The sequence below is a fragment of the Engystomops pustulosus genome, chromosome 7 (genome assembly GCF_040894005.1).
Source record: "Engystomops pustulosus chromosome 7, aEngPut4.maternal, whole genome shotgun sequence".
NCBI lineage: Eukaryota > Metazoa > Chordata > Amphibia > Anura > Leptodactylidae > Engystomops > Engystomops pustulosus.
In genome coordinates this window covers 180,168,471-180,190,074 of record NC_092417.1, presented here as the reverse complement: position 1 = coordinate 180,190,074, position 21,604 = coordinate 180,168,471, and the positions used below count along the sequence as shown (strand labels likewise).

At 47.2% G+C, this 21,604-nt stretch overlaps 1 protein-coding gene across 1 annotated transcript; it reads right to left on the bottom strand.

Annotated features, from left to right (window-relative positions):
• Nucleotides 1-313: 313 nt before the first annotated feature.
• On the bottom strand, nucleotides 314-19,962 carry FGF3 (fibroblast growth factor 3). The gene is made up of 3 exons (XM_072114404.1): nucleotides 19,500-19,962; nucleotides 10,013-10,116; nucleotides 314-1,619 (listed from the first exon to the last, which is right to left on the bottom strand). Exons 1-3 carry the CDS (start codon nucleotides 19,768-19,770, stop codon nucleotides 1,287-1,289), a joined length of 708 nt encoding a protein of 235 aa, XP_071970505.1. The 5' UTR covers nucleotides 19,771-19,962; the 3' UTR covers nucleotides 314-1,286.
• Nucleotides 19,963-21,604: the final 1,642 nt, after the last annotated feature.

Sequence of the window (21,604 nt, the reverse complement as noted above, 5' to 3'; positions counted from 1 at the left end):
TCTCATAGGATACACTGGAGGCTCTGCACACAGCACACAGATAGTATAGACAGGCAGTGTGATGTCACATCTCATAGGATACACTGGAGACCCTGCACACAGCACACAGATAGTATAGACAGGCAGTGTGATGTCACATCTCATAGGATACACTGGAGACCCTGCACACAGCACACAGATGGTATAGGTGTAGGTCATGGTATGTACTGGAGATGTGGAATGATGATATATGACTCTCTTCTTACGACATTTCCACCTATAAATAATGACCGGACACAATATTAATAAATATATTTTAATACTTGGCCTCCTGTACAATCCTTCGCTTCATGTCTAGTATTAGGGATTTTCGGGACTGAGTCCTTGTCGCGGTGTATCAGTGTCTTAGGGCCAGTGGACAATAGAGTCTTCTAATGGAATGTGAGGTAGACGGAACGAGCGTCCGGAGCGTGAAATCCTGAAATCATGGACCAGACCAGGAGAACATGACAGTAACACCTGCACCTGTCTCCTGGTCATCGAGAAGGAAGACATTTTTATGGGTTGTGTCAATTTGTGAAGAACATGTGACCTGATTGGCTCAGTGGTCCCACACGTCTCGGGCAGGTATACATTCCATACAGTCATCCCTCGCTTTACACTTCCCTTCTTTGGGGCACCAGGACCTTCAGAAAGGTTTACATTGGTGGGAATTTGAAGGACCTCCAATTTTAGTGGCTTGTGGACAATCATAGAAGTGCTTGATGGTTCCCCAGCTCTACATTGGGCAGCTGAGGTACCACCAAGCATTTTTCGGATTGAGGAAGGTAACATTATTCATAGCTCGGCTTCGGAAGACCTTTCATAGAGGTAGAGTAGACCCTGGTGGGTTTGAGTGGAGGCATCCACCAAGGATCTTCTGCCTTCTTGGTGTCCATATAATAAATACACCTATGGAATGAAGGGTTAATATTGTAAAGTGAGGGATCACTGTATTGGGGTATCACCCCCCCCCCCCCTAAGGTTGTAGGTAACATTGTATCATTGGTGATTTGGTCCTGGAGTCACATTGGAAGGCAATGATGGGCACTGTCTAGTGCAATCTCAAGATGTCTATCAGATCGGCCAACGACCAGCAGCCGCTCCGCCAGGTTAGTAGAATAAATTATGTTCCATGAGCAGATCCATGGACCGTGTAGTCCTGGAGGTGAGGTAATCCAGTAGAGGCTCTACAAGCAGCTGCCCAGAGGTGAGGAGTTGAGAAGATCCATGTCCATAGGTCTGGAGGCCTCCTCCTTCTTGTGTCCTCAGTGCCCTCTCCTCCGCCTCCCGTTGTTCCTCTGTGATTTGGGAATGCTCTCCCTATGCTTAGCGCTCGTGTGGAATAACCTCACCGCCTCATGGTCCTTGTTGTCCAAAACTCGCGGGAGGAAAAGGGAGGATTTTTGGGTCCTCCTCGTCTTGAAGCCTCTTCTGGGTCGTCCTTTGCCATTGATGGACAAATACCAAAGTCTCTCAGCACTGGCCTTGCGTTTTGTCCCGGCTCCGCTTGGGGTCGTCCTGTGTAAGCGGGACGCGTATGTATTGTATCCCAACTCATGGATCCTCTCTACAAACTCACATTCGGGGTTGTAGGTCTCCTGGAAGAGAACATAAAGGAGTAAGAACATTGTCCACACCACAGAGATATCCTCACCAGGAGAACCAGACAGGAAGCATTCAATATCTGCACAGCTCCCCTACAGGCTACATGAGGTCCTACAATCAATGGTTCTCACCTTGAACATCCTACAGGCGCAGCTGATCTGATGGCAGAGGAGGGGGATGAGCGCGGATGGGGGGTCACGTTACACTGCTCCATAACCAGATAGAGTGACTAAGCAGCGGCCTGTCACCACCTGACTAATGGATCCTCTGACAATGGACCTCAGTCACTGCACTCTCTATAACAGCAGTCTGGCTGTGTAGTCTGGACCTCCCCCTATAACAGCAGTCTGGTTGTGTAGTCAGGACCTCCCCCTATAACAGCAGTCTGGCTGTGTAGTCTGGACCTCCCCCTATAACAGCAGTCTGGCTGTGTAGTCTGGACCTCCCCCTATAACAGCAGTCTGGCTGTGTAGTCTGGACCTCCCCCTATAACAGCAGTCTGGCTGTGTAGTCTGGACCTCCCCCTATAACAGCAGTCTGGCTGTGTAGTCTGGACCTCCCCCTATAACAGTAGTCTGGCTGTGTAGTCTGGACCTCCCCCTATAACAGCAGTCTGGCTGTGTAGTCTGGACCTCCCCTATAACAGCAGTCTGGCTGTGTAGTCTAGAGCTCCCCCTATAACAGCAGTCTGGCTGTGTAGTCTGGACCTCCTCCTATAACAGTAATCTGGCTGTGTGGTCTGGACCTCCTCCTATAGCAGCAGTCTGGCTGTGTATTCTGGACCTCCCCCTATAACAGCAGTCTGGCTGTGTAGTCTGGACCTCCCCCTATAACAGCAGTCTGGCTGTGTAGTCTGGACCTCCTCCTATAGCAGCAGTCTGGCTGTGTAGTCTGGACCTCCCCCTATAACAGCAATCTGGCTGTGTAGTCTGGACCTCCCCCTATAACAGCAGTCTGGCTGTGTAGTCTGGACCTCCCCCTATAACAGCAGTCTGGCTGTGTAGTCTGGACCTTCCCCTATAACAGCAGTCTGGTTGTGTAGTCTGGACCTCCCCCTATAACAGCAGTCTGGCTGTGTAGTCTGGACCTCCCCCTATAACAGCAGTCTGGCTGTGTAGTCTGGACCTCCCCCTATAACAGCAGTCTGGCTGTGTAGTCTGGACCTCCCCCTATAACAGCAGTCTGGCTGTGTAGTCTGGACCTCCCCCTATAACAGCAGTCTGGCTGTGTAGTCTGGACCTCCCCCTATAACAGTAGTCTGGCTGTGTAGTCTGGACCTCCCCCTATAACAGCAGTCTGGCTGTGTAGTCTGGACCTCCCCTATAACAGCAGTCTGGCTGTGTAGTCTAGAGCTCCCCCTATAACAGCAGTCTGGCTGTGTAGTCTGGACCTCCTCCTATAACAGTAATCTGGCTGTGTGGTCTGGACCTCCTCCTATAGCAGCAGTCTGGCTGTGTATTCTGGACCTCCCCCTATAACAGCAGTCTGGCTGTGTAGTCTGGACCTCCCCCTATAACAGCAGTCTGGCTGTGTAGTCTGGACCTCCTCCTATAGCAGCAGTCTGGCTGTGTAGTCTGGACCTCCCCCTATAACAGCAATCTGGCTGTGTAGTCTGGACCTCCCCCTATAACAGCAGTCTGGCTGTGTAGTCTGGACCTCCCCCTATAACAGCAGTCTGGCTGTGTAGTCTGGACCTTCCCCTATAACAGCAGTCTGGTTGTGTAGTCTGGACCTCCCCCTATAACAGCAGTCTGGCTGTGTAGTCTGGTCCTCCCCCTATAACAGCAGTCTGGCTGTGTAGTCTGGACCTCCCCCTATAACAGCAGTCTGGCTGTGTAGTCTGGACCTCCCCCTATAACAGCAGTCTGGCTGTGTAGTCAGGACCTCCCCCTATAACAGCAGTCTGGCTGTGTAGGCTGGACAGCCCCCTATAACAGCAGTCTGGCTGTGTAGTGTGGACCTCCCCCTATAACAGCAGTCTGGCTGTGTAGTCTGGACCTCCCCCTATAACAGCAGTCTGGCTGTGTAGTCTGGACCTCCCCCTATAACAGCAGTCTGGCTGTGTAGTCTGGACCTCCCCTATAACAGCAGTCTGGCTGTGTAGTCTGGACCTCCCCCTATAACAGTAGTCTGGCTGTGTAGTCTGGACCTCCCCCTATAACAGCAGTCTGGCTGTGTAGTCTGGACCTCCCCTATAACAGCAGTCTGGCTGTGTAGTCTAGAGCTCCCCCTATAACAGCAGTCTGGCTGTGTAGTCTGGACCTCCTCCTATAACAGTAATCTGGCTGTGTGGTCTGGACCTCCTCCTATAGCAGCAGTCTGGCTGTGTATTCTGGACCTCCCCCTATAACAGCAGTCTGGCTGTGTAGTCTGGACCTCCCCCTATAACAGCAGTCTGGCTGTGTAGTCTGGACCTCCTCCTATAACAGCAGTCTGGCTGTGTAGTCTGGACCTCCCCCTATAACAGCAGTCTGGCTGTGTAGTCTGGACCTCCTCCTATAGCAGCAGTCTGGCTGTGTAGTCTGGACCTCCCCCTATAACAGCAGTCTGGCTGTGTAGTCTGGACCTCCCCCTATAACAGCAGTCTGGTTGTGTAGTCTGGACCTCCCACTATAACAGCAGTCTGGTTGTGTAGTCTGGACCTCCCCTATAACAGCAGTCTGGTTGTGTAGTCTGGACCTCCTCCTATTACAGCAGTCTGGCTGTGTAGTCTGGACATCCCCCTTTAACAGCAGTCTGGCTGTGTAGTCTGGACCTCCTCCTATAACAGCAGTCTGGCTGTGTAGTCTGGACATCCCCCTATAACAGCAGTCTGGCTGTGTAGTCTGGACCTCCTCCTATAACAGCAGTCTGGCTGTGTAGTCTGGACATCCCCCTATAACAGCAGTCTGGCTGTGTAGTCTGGACCTCCTCCTATAACAGCAGTCTGGCTGTGTAGTCTGGACCTCCCCCTATAACAGCAGTCTGGCTGTGTAGTCTGGACCTCCCACTATAACAGCAGTCTGGCTGTGTAGTCTGGACCTCCCCCTATAACAGCAGTCTGGCTGTGTAGTCTGGACCTCCCCCTATAACAGCAGTCTGGCTGTGTAGTCTAGACCTCCCCCTATAACAGCAGTCTGGCTGTGTAGTCTGGACCTCCCCCTATAACAGCAGTCTGGCTGTGTAGTCTGGACCTCCCCCTATAACAGCAGTCTGGCTGTGTAGTCTGGACCTCCTCCTATAACAGCAGTCTGGCTGTGTAGTCTGGACCTCCCCCTATAACAGCAGTCTGGCTGTGTAGTCTGGACCTCCCCCTATAACAGCAGTCTGGCTGTGTAGTCTGGACCTCCCACTATAACAGCAGTCTGGCTGTGTAGTCTGGACCTCCCCCTATAACAGCAGTCTGGCTGTGTAGTCTGCACCTCCCACTATAACAGCAGTCTGGCTGTGTAGTCTGGACCTCCCCCTATAACAGCAGTCTGGCTGTGTAGTCTAGAGCTCCCCCTATAACAGCAGTCTGGCTGTGTAGTCTGGACCTCCTCCTATAACAGCAGTCTGGCTGTGTAGTCTGGACCTCCCCCTATAACAGCAGTCTGACTGTGTAGTCTGGACCTCCTCCTATAGCAGCAGTCTGGCTGTGTAGTCTGGACCTCCCCCTATAACAGCAGTCTGGCTGTGTAGTCTGGACCTCCTCCTATAACAGCAGTCTGGCTGTGTAGTCTGGACCTCCTCCTATAACAGCAGTCTGGCTGTGTAGTCTGGACCTCTCCCTATAACAGCAGTCTGGCTGTGTAGTCTGGACCTCCCCCTATAACAGCAGTCTGGCTGTGTAGTCTGGACCTCCCCCTATAACAGCAGTCTGGCTGTGTAGTCTGGACCTCCCCCTATAACAGCAGTCTGGCTGTGTAGTCTGGACCTCCCCCTATAACAGCAGTCTGGCTGTGTAGTCTGGACCTCCTCCTATAACAGTAATCTGGCTGTGTGGTCTGGACCTCCTCCTATAGCAGCAGTCTGGCTGTGTATTCTGGACCTCCCCCTATAACAGCAGTCTGGCTGTGTAGTCTGGACCTCCCCCTATAACAGCAGTCTGGCTGTGTAGTCTGGACCTCCCCCTATAACAGCAGTCTGGCTGTGTAGTCTGGACCTCCCCCTATAACAGCAGTCTGGCTGTGTAGTCTGGACCTCCTCCTATAGCAGCAGTCTGGCTGTGTAGTCTGGACCTCCCCCTATAACAGCAGTCTGGCTGTGTAGTCTGGACCTCCCCCTATAACAGCAGTCTGGTTGTGTAGTCTGGACCTCCCCCTATAACAGCAGTCTGGTTGTGTAGTCTGGACCTCCCCTATAACAGCAGTCTGGTTGTGTAGTCTGGACCTCCTCCTATTACAGCAGTCTGGCTGTGTAGTCTGGACATCCCCCTTTAACAGCAGTCTGGCTGTGTAGTCTGGACCTCCTCCTATAACAGCAGTCTGGCTGTGTAGTCTGGACATCCCCCTATAACAGCAGTCTGGCTGTGTAGTCTGGACCTCCTCCTATAACAGCAGTCTGGCTGTGTAGTCTGGACATCCCCCTATAACAGCAAACTGGCTGTGTAGTCTGGACCTCCTCCTATAACAGCAGTCTGGCTGTGTAGTCTGGACCTCCCCCTATAACAGCAGTCTGGCTGTGTAGTCTGGACCTCCCACTATAACAGCAGTCTGGCTGTGTAGTCTGGACCTCCCCCTATAACAGCAGTCTGGCTGTGTAGTCTGGACCTCCCCCTATAACAGCAGTCTGGCTGTGTAGTCTAGACCTCCCCCTATAACAGCAGTCTGGCTGTGTAGTCTGGACCTCCCCCTATAACAGCAGTCTGGCTGTGTAGTCTGGACCTCCCCCTATAACAGCAGTCTGGCTGTGTAGTCTGGACCTCCTCCTATAACAGCAGTCTGGCTGTGTAGTCTGGACCTCCCCCTATAACAGCAGTCTGGCTGTGTAGTCTGGACCTCCCCCTATAACAGCAGTCTGGCTGTGTAGTCTGGACCTCCCACTATAACAGCAGTCTGGCTGTGTAGTCTGGACCTCCCCCTATAACAGCAGTCTGGCTGTGTAGTCTGCACCTCCCACTATAACAGCAGTCTGGCTGTGTAGTCTGGACCTCCCCCTATAACAGCAGTCTGCCTGTGTAGTCTAGAGCTCCCCCTATAACAGCAGTCTGGCTGTGTAGTCTGGACCTCCTCCTATAACAGCAGTCTGGCTGTGTAGTCTGGACCTCCCCCTATAACAGCAGTCTGGCTGTGTAGTCTGGACCTCCTCCTATAGCAGCAGTCTGGCTGTGTAGTCTGGACCTCCCCCTATAACAGCAGTCTGGCTGTGTAGTCTGGACCTCCTCCTATAACAGCAGTCTGGCTGTGTAGTCTGGACCTCCTCCTATAACAGCAGTCTGGCTGTGTAGTCTGGACCTCTCCCTATAACAGCAGTCTGGCTGTGTAGTCTGGACCACCCCCTATAACAGCAGTCTGGCTGTGTAGTCTGGACCTCCCCCTATAACAGCAGTCTGGCTGTGTAGTCTGGACCTCCCCCTATAACAGCAGTCTGGCTGTGTAGTCTGGACCTCCCCCTATAACAGCAGTCTGGCTGTGTAGTCTGGACCTCCCCCTATAACAGCAGTCTGGCTGTGTAGTCTGGACCTCCCCCTATAACAGCAGTCTGGCTGTGTAGTCTGGACCTCCCCCTATAACAGCAGTCTGGCTGTGTAGTCTGGACCTCCCCCTATAACAGCAGTCTGGCTGTGTAGTCTGGACCTCCCCCTATAACAGCAGTCTGGCTGTGTAGTCTGGACCTCCCCCTATAACAGCAGTCTGGCTGTGTAGTCTGGACCTCCCCTATACCAGCAGTCTGGCTGTGTAGTCTGGACCTCCTCCTATAACAGCAGTCTGGCTGTGTAGTCTGGACCTCCCCCTATAACAGCAGTCTGGCTGTGTAGCCTGGACCTCCCCCTATAACAGCAGTCTGGCTGTGTAGTCTGGACCTCCCCCTATAACAGCAGTCTGGCTGTGTAGTCTGGACCTCCCTCTATAACAGTAGTCTGGCTGTGTAGTCTGGACCTCCCCCTATAACAGCAGTCTGGCTGTGTAGTCTAGAGCTCCCCCTATAACAGCAGTCTGGCTGTGTAGTCTGGACCTTCCCCTATAACAGCAGTCTGGTTGTGTAGTCTGGACCTCCCCCTATAACAGCAGTCTGGGTGTGTAGTCTGGACCTCCCCTATAACAGCAGTCTGGTTGTGTAGTCTGGACCTCCCCCTATAACAGCAGTCTGGCTGTGTAGTCTGGACCTCCCCTATACCAGCAGTCTGGCTGTGTAGTCTGGACCTCCCCCTATAACAGCAGTCTGGCTGTGTAGTCTGGACCTCCCCCTATAACAGCAGTCTGGCTGTGTAGTCTGGACCTCCCACTATAACAGCAGTCTGGCTGTGTAGTCTGGACAGCCCCCTATAACAGCAGTCTGGCTGTGTAGTCTGGACCTCCCCCTATAACAGCAGTCTGGCTGTGTAGTCTGGACCTCCCCCTATAACAGCAGTCTGGCTGTGTAGCCTGGACCTCCCCCTATAACAGCAGTCTGGCTGTGTAGTCAGGACCTCCCCCTATAACAGCAGTCTGGTTGTGTAGTCTGGACCTCCCACTATAACAGCAGTCTGGCTGTGTAGTCTGGACCTCCCCCTATAACAGCAGTCTGGCTGTGTAGTCTGGACCTCCCCCTATAACATCAGTCTGGCTGTGTAGTCGTGTAGTCTGGACCTCCCCCTATAACAGCAGTCTGGCTGTGTAGTCTGGTCCTCCCCCTATAACAGCAGTCTGGCTGTGTAGTCTGGACCTCCCCATTTAACAGCAGTCTGGCTGTGTAGTCTGGACCTCCCCCTATAACAGCAGTCTGGCTGTGTAGTCTGGACCTCCCCCTATAACAGCAGTCTGGCTGTGTAGTCTGGACCTCCCCCTATAACAGCAGTCTGGCTGTGTAGCCTGGACCTCCCTCTATAACAGCAGTCTGGCTGTGTAGCCTGGACCTCCCCCTATAACAGCAGTCTGGCTGTGTAGTCTGGACCTCCCACTATAACAGCAGTCTGGCTGTGTAGTCTGGACAGCCCCCTATAACAGCAGTCTGGCTGTGTAGTCTGGACCTCCCCCTATAACAGCAGTCTGGCTGTGTAGTCTGGACCTCCCCCTATAACAGCAGTCTGGCTGTGTAGCCTGGACCTCCCCCTATAACAGCAGTCTGGCTGTGTAGTCAGGACCTCCCCCTATAACAGCAGTCTGGTTGTGTAGTCTGGACCTCCCACTATAACAGCAGTCTGGCTGTGTAGTCTGGACCTCCCCCTATAACAGCAGTCTGGCTGTGTAGTCTGGACCTCCCCTATAACAGCAGTCAGGCTGTGTAGTCTGGACCTCCCCCTATAACAGCAGTCTGGCTGTGTAGTCTGGACCTCCCCTATAACAGCAGTCAGGCTGTGTAGTCTGGACCTCCCCCTATAACAGCAGTCTGGCTGTGTAGTCTGGACCTCCCCCTATAACAGCAGTCTGGCTGTGTAGTCTGGACCTCCCCTATAACAGCAGTCTGGCTGTGTAGTCTAGAGCTCCCCCTATAACAGCAGTCTGGCTGTGTAGTCTGGACCTCCCCCTATAACAGCAGTCTGGCTGTGTAGTCTGGACCTCCTCCTATAGCAGCAGTCTGGCTGTGTATTCTGCACCTCCCCCTATAACAGCGGTCTGGCTGTGTAGTCTGGACCTCCCCCTATAACAGCAGTCTGGCTGTGTAGTCTGGACCTCCCCCTATAACAGCAGTCTGGCTGTGTAGTCTGGACCTCCCCCTATAACAGCAGTCTGGCTGTGTAGTCTGGACCTCCCCCTATAACAGCAGTCTGGCTGTGTAGTCTGGACCTCCCCCTATAACAGCAGTCTGGCTGTGTAGTCTGGACCTCCCCCTATAACAGCAGTCTGGCTGTGTAGTCTGGACCTTCCCTTGGGCCACTTCTTAGCCATAGAGGGTAACCCAACAGCAAACTCCTTGTTTCCTGCCAGGACGGAGCCCCGCAGCAGCTGCCTGTATGTCCCTCGGCCCCTTTGGTGTCATCAGTTTGATGTCTTTGATGAGTTTTCCTCTTGAACCCTTTGTGTGGGGATTGTGCAGGTTGCGGGGTCCGTAACACAAACACGACACATTAGATCCTAAGGAAGTGCTGTCATGTGTAATGGGGCTGTGTGTTTATGGATTTCCCAGGATTACTTCCCCTCCTCCCGGCCAATCACAAGCCTCAGAGAGAAGTAAAACAAACACGGGGCCATGCAGGCGCAGCTACTGTTGCAAAAAGTAAAGATTTAGGTTCCTGGGATTTAAGCTTCCAGGAGGAGAAGGTGTTTGTGCATCTAAGGGAACTCACCGAGGCGTAAAGTCTCCCTCTTTTGTTCATGGCGAGGTATCTCCCGGAGAAGAGGCCTTTGATGGCGACAATTCCCACATCCACCGCCGTAATTTCTAGGATACCTGCGGATAAACCAAACACACGACTTAATCCCCGAGCAGAAGCTGCAAGTTCCCACGTACGAGGGGAGGGGGCGCAACGTGATACATACGTCCTACCGAAATATCGTATCGGGCGCGACCTTTACATCTTATTCACGTACATTAAAGATCCTCAAATATCGAAATTCTTTTGTTATTTCTTTCAATATTATTCTAAAATTTCAAAATTCTCTCCCAATTTTTGGTAACTGTAGTCTACAAAAATAACTTTTTAGTTTGGAAATGGGACGAGCCCCCCGGAGGTGTCACAGGGGATGAGAAGTGAAAGAAAGTGAAAAAACACCACCCCACAGGAACAAAACCTCACCCTGAGGACGGGCCCCATGCCGAGCCCCAGAAAAAACAGGTTTTAAACCTTGTGATTTGTTTTTTGTCCTGGGAGTCAATAGGTTAATGGAGCGGCCAACGAGGGGAACAATACGAGATCCGTCACGATCAAGTGCTCAATACGGTCTGTAATCCGTCTCCATTGTGTCTCCGCTCATCGTGACGGATCCGTTTTTTCCTCCTCATTGACTTTAAGGGGGGAAAAAAAACCCGTAACCTTTTATTTTTTCCAAGTGGATTAAAACACGAAGGTCGATAGACGCCAGAAACGCGTCATTTTTGTCGATTCTGGATCAGAAGATTTTCATTTTCAACAATCATTTTAATGCCGTTCAAAAATTCGCTTTTTCTGATTTGGGGAATTTTGGGGTAATTTTAGGTGGATTTAGAACGAAAAAAAAACTTGTCAAACTTTTGTTGATGGGAAAAGTCTGTGGAGGCTTCACCTTTTTTTTACGATTGTCGCTGGAAGTTTGTGAAGCCGTCTGTTCTGGTTTGCAGGGTGCAATTATCTTACGCTCCACATAACGAGTCTCCGCTCACATCTGCTCGGACACCGCGATCCGGGGACGGGAGAGATCCCTTTAGGGACAGTTTCCTTTTAGGAAATTGTGGTTTTCCTCTGGAGCCTTTGAGGTTTCCTAATCTCTATTTGCCATCGATAGAACCAGGACAAATGTTTGGAAAGTTTTGGGGGATTAGAAGGACAAATGACATATTTTACGGGAGAATAGGGGCAGAGGAGTCTGGGATAATCCCGAATATTGGGACAAGGCCTGACACACGTTACACAAGGGGGTGGGGGGGGCTTGTATATTTGGGGAAGGGATCACCTTGTAATTTGTTCCAGGGGGGGGGGGTTTTGGGCTTCATCGTGTTTCCGCCGCTATGTAAGATCCATGTCCAAATGTGGAGAATCGATTGGTGTGGGATATCAAACCCACCGGAGCTGAGCCGACGGATCAATGATGTCTCAGGATTCTCTTCCATTACTAGAATGTGTCACTTCTGGCCTCCGGGACGTCACTTTTTGTAATTTATAGGGGCAAAGATGAGAATTTTTTTTTCCCAGAAGTCTGTATTACTGGAATATTCCACAGCAGATCAATAATGCTACAATGTATCCATAGGAGTATACAAGAGGAGATACATGGATGATACATGATCTATGCAACTATTGATGTAGCAGAGCTGAGTGTGTTGTCACAGTGTTTGTGATTAGTAAATACATTGTATCTGTATAAGATAAACCATTATTCATAGAGAAAGCTTCGGTATATAGATGACATAATATCACCTTCTCAGCTCTGCTATGTCACTAGAATGGTATAGACTCATAGATCATCCTGCCTGGACTGTGACATGACTATGCAGATGTAGCAGGGCTGAGTTTGTTGTCACAGTGTTTGTGATTAGTAAATACATTGTATCTGTATAAGATAAACCAATAGAGCAGGATTCAGAGCAGAGATGATACGTGATCTATATAACTGTGTTGATGTAGCAGAGCTGAGTGTGTTGTCACATTGTTTGTGATTAGTAAATACATTGTATCTGTATAAGATAAACCATATTCATAGAGAAAGCTCCGGTATATAGATGACATAATATCACCTTCTCAGCTCTGCTATGTCACTAGATTAGTATCCTACCTGGACTGTGTAATAACACGACTATGCAGATGTAGCAGAGCTGAGTGTGTTGTCACAGTGTTTGTGATTACTAAATACATTGTATCTGTATAAGATAAACCAAGGCTGGAGCAGGATTCAGAGCAGAGATGATACGTGATCTATATAACTGTGTTGATGTAGCAGAGCTGAGTGTGTTGTCACATTGTTTGTGATTAGTAAATACATTGTATCTGTATAAGATAAACCATATTCATAGAGAAAGCTCCGGTATATAGATGACATAATATCACCTTCTCAGCTCTGCTATGTCACTAGATTAGTATCCTACCTGGACTGTGTAATAACACGACTATGCAGATGTAGCAGAGCTGAGTGTGTTGTCACAGTGTTTGTGATTAGTAAATACATTGTATCTGTATAAGATAAGCCAATAGAGCAGGATTCAGAACAGAGTTGATATCTTTATGGCCGTAATCATGTAGCAGTGATGAGTTTGTTATCACATTGTTATCTATGGGTTATTGGTAAATGATCAATATGATGTATCTGCAGAATTATACATATACATAGAGAAAGCTCCGGTATATAGATGACATAATATCACCTTCTCAGCTCTGCTATGTCACTAGAATGGTATAGACTCATAGATCATCCTGCCTGGACTGTGACATGACTATGCAGATGTAGCAGAGCTGAGTTTATCTCCATATTGTTTAGTGTATGTTGATGGATCAATACCTGAGTATTCCCTTACATCTCCATCCTGTGTCACTTCTGGCCGTCACTTGATAGGGAGATAGATAACAATTTTTTCCCAGAAGTCAGTATTACTGGACATGCAGTCACATGACTATTTAGATGTAGCAGTGCTGAGATGTGATGGATCAGTGCCTGGGGATTCTCTCACAATTTTAGTCATTTATGGGGAAATATGAGAACTTTTCCCAGAAGTTGAAATTATTGGTTAATTCCTTCACATATTAGTAATACTGCAATGTATCCATAGAAAGATACAAGACTCTGGAATATAGATGATATGTGATCACATGACTGCGCAGATGTAGCAGAGCTGAACGATACATAGATAAGACTGTGGAATATAGATGATATGTGATCACATGACTGTGCGGATGTAGCAGAGCTGAACGATACATAGATAAGACTGTGGAATATAGATGATATGTGATCACATGACTGTGCGGATGTAGCAGAGCTGAACGATACATAGATAAGACTGTGGAATATAGATGATATGTGATCACATGACTGCGCAGATGTAGCAGAGCTGAACGATACATAGATAAGACTGTGGAATATAGATGATATGTGATCACATGACTGCGCAGATGTAGCAGAGCTGAACGATACATAGATAAGACTCTGGAATATAGATGATATGTGATCACATGACTGTGCAGATGTAGCAGAGCTGAACGATACATAGATAAGACTGTGGAATATAGATGATTTGTGATCACATGACTGCGCAGATGTAGCAGAGCTGAACGATACATAGATAAGACTGTGGAATATAGATGATATGTGATCACATGACTGTGCAGATGTAGCAGAGCTGAACGATACATAGATAAGACTGTGGAATATAGATGATATGTGATCACATGACTGTGCAGATGTAGCAGAGCTGAACGATACATAGATAAGACTGTGGAATATGGATGATATGTGATCACATGACTGTGCAGATGTAGCAGAGCTGAACGATACATAGATAAGACTCTGGAATATAGATGATATGTGATCACATGACTGTGCGGATGTAGCAGAGCTGAACGATACATAGATAAGACTGTGGAATATAGATGATATGTGATCACATGACTGTGCAGATGTAGCAGAGAAGAACGATACATAGATAAGACTGTGGAATATAGATGATATGTGATCACATGACTGTGCGGATGTAGCAGAGCTGAACGATACATAGATAAGACTGTGGAATATAGATGATAAGTGATCACATGACTGTGCAGATGTAGCAGAGCTGAACGATACATAGATAAGACTCTGGAATATAGATGATTTGTGATCACATGACTGCGCAGATGTAGCAGAGCCGAGCGATACATAGATAAGACTGTGGAATATAGATGATAAGTGATCACATGACTGTGCAGATGTAGCAGAGCTGAACGATACATAGATAAGACTGTGGAATATAGATGATATGTGATCACATGACTGTGCGGATGTAGCAGAGCTGAACGATACATAGATAAGACTGTGGAATATAGATGATATGTGATCACATGACTGTGCAGATGTAGCAGAGCTGAACTATACATAGATAAGACTCTGGAATATAGATGATATGTGATCACATGACTGTGCGGATGTAGCAGAGCTGAACGATACATAGATAAGACTGTGGAATATAGATGATATGTGATCACATGACTGCGCAGATGTAGCAGAGCTGAACGATACATAGATAAGACTGTGGAATATAGATGATATGTGATCACATGACTGTGCAGATGTAGCAGAGCTGAACTATACATAGATAAGACTGTGGAATATAGATGATATGTGATCACATGACTGTGCGGATGTAGCAGAGCTGAACGATACATAGATAAGACTGTGGAATATAGATGATATGTGATCACATGACTGCGCAGATGTAGCAGAGCTGAACGATACATAGATAAGACTCTGGAATATAGATGATATGTGATCACATGACTGTGCAGATGTAGCAGAGCCGAGCGATACATAGATAAGACTCTGGAATATAGATGATATGTGATCACATGACTGTGCGGATGTAGCAGAGCTGAACGATACATAGATAAGACTCTGGAATATAGATGATATGTGATCACATGACTGCGCAGATGTAGCAGAGCTGAACGATACATAGATAAGACTGTGGAATATAGATGATATGTGATCACATGACTGTGCAGATGTAGCAGAGCTGAACGATACATAGATAAGACTGTGGAATATAGATGATATGTGATCACATGACTGTGCAGATGTAGCAGTGCTGAACGATACATAGATAAGACTGTGGAATATAGATGATATGTGATCACATGACTGTGCGGATGTAGCAGAGCTGAACGATACATAGATAAGACTGTGGAATATAGATGATATGTGATCACATGACTAGGCAGATGTAGCAGTGCCGAGCGATACATAGATAAGACTGTGGAATATAGATGATATGTGATCACATGACTGTGCGGATGTAGCAGAGCTGAACGATACATAGATAAGACTCTGGAATATAGATGATATGTGATCACATGACTAGGCAGATGTAGCAGAGCCGAGCGATACATAGATAAGACTCTGGAATATAGATGATATGTGATCACATGACTGTGCAGATGTAGCAGAGCTGAACGATACATAGATAAGACTCTGGAATATAGATGATATGTGATCACATGCCTGTGCGGATGTAGCAGAGCTGAACGATACATAGATAATACTGTGGAATATAGATGATAAGTGATCACATGACTGCGCAGATGTAGCAGAGCTGAACGATACATAGATAAGACTGTGGAATATAGATGATATGTGATCACATGACTGTGCGGATGTAGCAGAGCTGAACGATACATAGATAAGACTGTGGAATATAGATGATAAGTGATCACATGACTGCGCAGATGTAGCAGAGCTGAACGATACATAGATAAGACTGTGGAATATAGATGATATGTGATCACATGACTGTGCAGATGTAGCAGAGCTGAACGATACATAGATAAGACTGTGGAATATAGATGATATGTGATCACATTACTGCGCAGATGTAGCAGAGCCGAGCGATACATAGATAAGACTGTGGAATATAGATGATATGTGATCACATGACTGCGCAGATGTAGCAGAGCTGAACGATACATAGATAAGACTGTGGAATATAGATGATAAGTGATCACATGACTGTGCAGATGTAGCAGAGCTGAACGATACATAGATAAGACTCTGGAATATAGATGATATGTGATCACATGACTGTGCGGATGTAGCAGAGCTGAACGATACATAGATAAGACTGTGGAATATAGATGATATGTGATCACATGACTGTGCGGATGTAGCAGAGCTGAACGATACATAGATAAGACTGTGGAATATAGATGATATGTGATCACATGACTGCGCAGATGTAGCAGAGCTGAACGATACATAGATAAGACTGTGGAATATAGATGATATGTGATCACATGACTGCGCAGATGTAGCAGAGCTGAACGATACATAGATAAGACTCTGGAATATAGATGATATGTGATCACATGACTGTGCGGATGTAGCAGAGCTGAACGATACATAGATAAGACTGTGGAATATAGATGATATGTGATCACATGACTGCGCAGATGTAGCAGAGCTGAACGATACATAGATAAGACTCTGGAATATAGATGATATGTGATCACATGACTGTGCGGATGTAGCAGAGCTGAACGATACATAGATAAGACTGTGGAATATAGATGATAAGTGATCACATGACTGTGCAGATGTAGCAGAGCCGAGCGATACATAGATAAGACTGTGGAATATAGATGATATGTGATCACATGACTGTGCGGATGTAGCAGAGCTGAACGATACATAGATAAGACTGTGGAATATAGATGATATGTGATCACATGACTGCGCAGATGTAGCAGAGCTGAACGATACATAGATAAGACTGTGGAATATAGATGATATGTGATCACATGACTGTGCAGATGTAGCAGAGCTGAACGATACATAGATAAGACTGTGGAATATAGATGATATGTGATCACATGACTGTGCAGATGTAGCAGAGCTGAACGATACATAGATAAGACTGTGGAATATAGATGATATGTGATCACATGACTGCGCAGATGTAGCAGAGCTGAACGATACATAGATAAGACTGTGGAATATAGATGATATGTGATCACATGACTGTGCGGATGTAGCAGAGCTGAACGATACATAGATAAGACTGTGGAATATAGATGATATGTGATCACATGACTGTGCAGATGTAGCAGTGCTGAACGATACATAGATAAGACTGTGGAATATAGATGATATGTGATCACATGACTGTGCAGATGTAGCAGAGCTGAGCGATACATAGATAAGACTGTGGAATATAGATGATATGTGATCACATGACTGTGCAGATGTAGCAGAGCCGAGCGATACATAGATAAGACTGTGGAATATAGATGATATGTGATCACATGACTGTGCGGATGTAGCAGAGCTGAGCGATACATAGATAAGACTGTGGAATATAGATGATATGTGATCACATGACTGTGCTGATGTAGCAGAGCTGAACGATACATAGACCAGACTCTGGAATATAAATTATATGTGATCACACGACTGCGCAGATGTAGCAGAGCTGAACGATACATAGACAAGACTCTGGAATATAGATGATATGTGATCACATGACTGTGCGGATGTAGCAGAGCTGAGTTTGTCTGTCGCTTGGTCATTAGTAAATGATGATTACACTGTATCCGTAGCATTATACATAATATAATATTCAGAATACATAAAATTCAGATGCAGCTCACGTATGCAGAGGACATAATTTAACCTTTTCAGCTCTGGAGTGATATAATATAATACATATGATATAATTTGTACTTATTTACTTTATGAGCTACGAGTGTAATCCTATGACTGCGCAGATGTAGCAGAGCTGAGCTTGTCATCACATCGTTTGTCTAGTGCTCGGTCATTAGTGAATGAGTTTGGACAACACGGTGGGGTCTCTATGTCTTGTAATATGCCCTCGGGGGTGATCAAGTGACAAACTCAGCCCTGCTACATTGTATATAGCTGCCATGGATGTGACGGCTGCAGGGACTTATTCTGCCTTTTGAGGATTTTGACAAGGACAAAACTGTGTGAATGTAGTAACAGCATGCGGGACCCATCCATTGTTCCTGGCGGCTGCTTTATTTCCCAAAAAACACGGCTTATCCGTCCTTAAACAAATGACACGTTAGGAGCAGCGGCTGAGGGCGACGTCCCTTCCCTCCAGGTTTATTCAGAGAAAGGCTCAGTCAGAGGGAGATAATGCGAGAGAGCGCCCCATTCATTCCCACATCTTCGGGATGAAATAAGAGACAGCTTGAAAAGGAAAGAGACCGCGGCTGTCTCTCTGATAATCGGGGGAATGTCGCTTTCTGTGTCTAGACCTGGAAAATTCTCCAGCCCGGGACAGATCCATCGCTGGACATGTTTACAAATACACGGAACCAATTGTTACAATGTTGTAAATATTATTCTTAATTGTATCGGAATTAGAGGAAGCGACTGGGAACAAGTTCTATACAGTCCCAATAAACCCTATAGAAACGTATAACACGGGATATACACGGATTCTCCAGGATTCTCCGGGAAAGGACAGTGACACAACAAGTTATGGCTGAGCTGTCACTCACAGCCGCGCTCCTTCAGAAGTCAGTGAGATCACATCCCCCCAGGGCTTGGAGGATATTATATACGGTCTATCCTATAGGGTTAATTGTTATGTAATAGGAAGACAGAGAAGACTTTGATCCTATAGATAATGTTATATATATATCTACTATTTGTATACAGCATAACCCTGACAGTGCCTATAGGAAGCAGCGTGTCTGATACTGTAATGTATATGATATGATGTATCTGCTTTGTAAATGGTGTATATCATGTAAAAGGTTTGTGTTGCTGAATGATACTGTGATGTATAATGTATATGATATGTATCTGCTTTATATATGGTCTGTATACTGTATAAGGCTTATGTTGCAGTATAATGTATATGATATGTATCTGCTATATATATGGTCTGTATATGGTATATGTTGCAGTGTGATGTATATGATATGTATCTGCTATATATATGGTCTGTATATGGTATATGTTGCAGTATAATGTATATGATATGTATCTGCTATATATATGGTCTGTATATGGTATATGTTGCAGTGTGATGTATATGATATGTATCTGCTATATATATGGTCTGTATATGGTATATGTTGCAGTATATTGTAATGTATATGATATGTATCTTCTATATATAAGGTTTATGTTGCAGTGTGATGTATATGATATGTATGTGCTATATATATGGTCTGTATATGGTATATGTTGCAGTGTGATGTATATGATATGTATGTGCTATATATATGGTCTGTATATGGTATATGTTGCAGTATATTGTAATGTATATGATACGTATGTGCTATATATAAGGCATATGTTGCAGTGTGATGTGTTGGGGGGTTGTGCAGCCTTTGGGGTCCCCTGTCCATGTGTCAGTGATGATATGTAGATAATCTTTGAGCCATTCTGCGCTGCGGCTATACATGATCACCTATAGGCGATGGCACTTACTGTAGATGCTGTTCTTCTCCAGGGTCCCGTTGATCTTCCCGTTCAGATGGATCTGTAGGTGATACTTAGTCGCACAGTATAGCTTCCTATGTCGAGGGGCTCCTCCGAGGTGTTCGTAAACCCCCCCGCGCCCCCCCGCATCTCTCCGTAGCCTGGGGTCGCACAGTTTGCCTCTGGCACAGGGCGCTCTAGTCCCGGACGAGCCCTTAGCCCCGGAGACCTGCCGACCCAGATCCAAACAACTCAGCAACAAGATCCAGATTACAAGCATTGTGGCATGGCCGAAACACCGGAGGCGAATGTCACCAGGGGTCCCATCAAAGAGGAGCAGCGGGTCCCAGCGATGCCCCAGACATCGGGAGGGTCACTCGAGAGATGTCACAGGTTCATGGATCAGGAGCAGCACCCGGGGGGTTGATGCCTCCTGAATTTTATGAGTTTACAAGAAATAGTGGTGCTGGACCTGCCCTGAAATAAAAGCCCCCCCCCCCCCCCCCTCCCCTGCAACAATAGACACATCCCGACCAATTGATACAAAGGAGGCAGGAAAGGTATCAGTCCTGTGCGAGCGAAAAGTGCAGGCGGATAAAATTACAGCCGGCAAAGGAGGGGACAAGCACAAAGAGGCAGCACCCACAATGTCCCCCCAATCCGTCACAGCCCGGGTGACACCTCCAACCTGGGGAGAGGCGCATATCAAAGGGGCGCAGCCGCCGGATGTTCCTCTATTTTTACCCAAATTCATTCCCATTGTGCGGGGGGGGGGGGCTTTCCTTTAGGTCAATTTGTCAGTATCAATGAGACTAGTGAGCTTTCACTGGACAGGAGGAAGCCCACCCGTCACGTGGAGGGACCCCCGAAATTTATGTCCCCGACGCTCCGTCACTATGTCATATAAGTTCCACTAAAACACAGCTCCGAACCCTCAGCGAGGCCGCAGAGTTAATGGAGTAGTCCGGATAACCTGGGGGGCCGCACATGTGTAGCCTCCAAACATGGGGAGGGGGACAAGATGGGAAGTTATGGGCTCCTCCAAATCCGGTTCTATAAGTTTATCCTCAGTGTATGGGACGGGGGATATGATGCAGGGATCCCCTCGTACCCACCATCACTGGAGCATTTACATATAATACAGCCCATGTCAGGGGTCCCCGCGGTGATGTCACAGGACACCCATCCAGTCTATTTGTGGGGTCCTCATCAGGCGATCACTAATCCTGCATATAGGGGATCACTACAGCCATGCAGAGGGTTTGGAGCTGTGTTTCAGGGAGATTTATTAGAACAAAGTTTTCCATCTTGTCCCCCCCCCCCCATATGTATAGAGGGGCCCCACATGTGCACCCACTGTACTTACCTCACCAATCAGCAGGTTATCCCTGATCACATGGATATGTTACTATAATAAAATAAGAATATCCCTTTAAAGGTTAAAAATTTGGATTTCTGAGCAGAGAGCAGGGCAATTCAGAGGCAAAGAGCACAGCAGTGTGAGGACACACCCCCAGTGCACATGTAGAAGTTACAATCCTGAAATATAAATCCATATATCACAGTCCTGCTGCTACTAACAATATACACAAAGGTATGATCACACATATCTCCAGGGACAGTACATAACACTGGCTGCAGAGAGCACAGAGCACAGCAGTGTGAGGTCTGATTACACATCTCTCCAGGGACAGTACATAACACTGGCTGCAGAGAGCACAGAGCACAGCAGTGTGAGGTCTGATTACACATCTCTCCAGTGACAATACATAACACTGGGGGCAGAGAGCACAGAGCACAGCAGTGTGAGGTCTGATTACACATCTCTCCAGGGACAATACATAACACTGGCTGCAGAGAGCACAGAGCACAGCAGTGTGAGGTCTAATTACACATCTCTCCAGGACAATACATAACACTGGCTGCAGAGAGCACAGAGCACAGCAGTGTGAGGTCTGATTACACATCTCTCCAGGGACAATACATAACACTGACTGCAGGGAGCACAGAGCACAGCAGTGTGAGGTCTGATTACACATCTCTCCAGGGACAATACATAACACTGGCTGCAGAAAGCACAGAGCACAGCAGTGTGAGGTCTGATTACACATCTC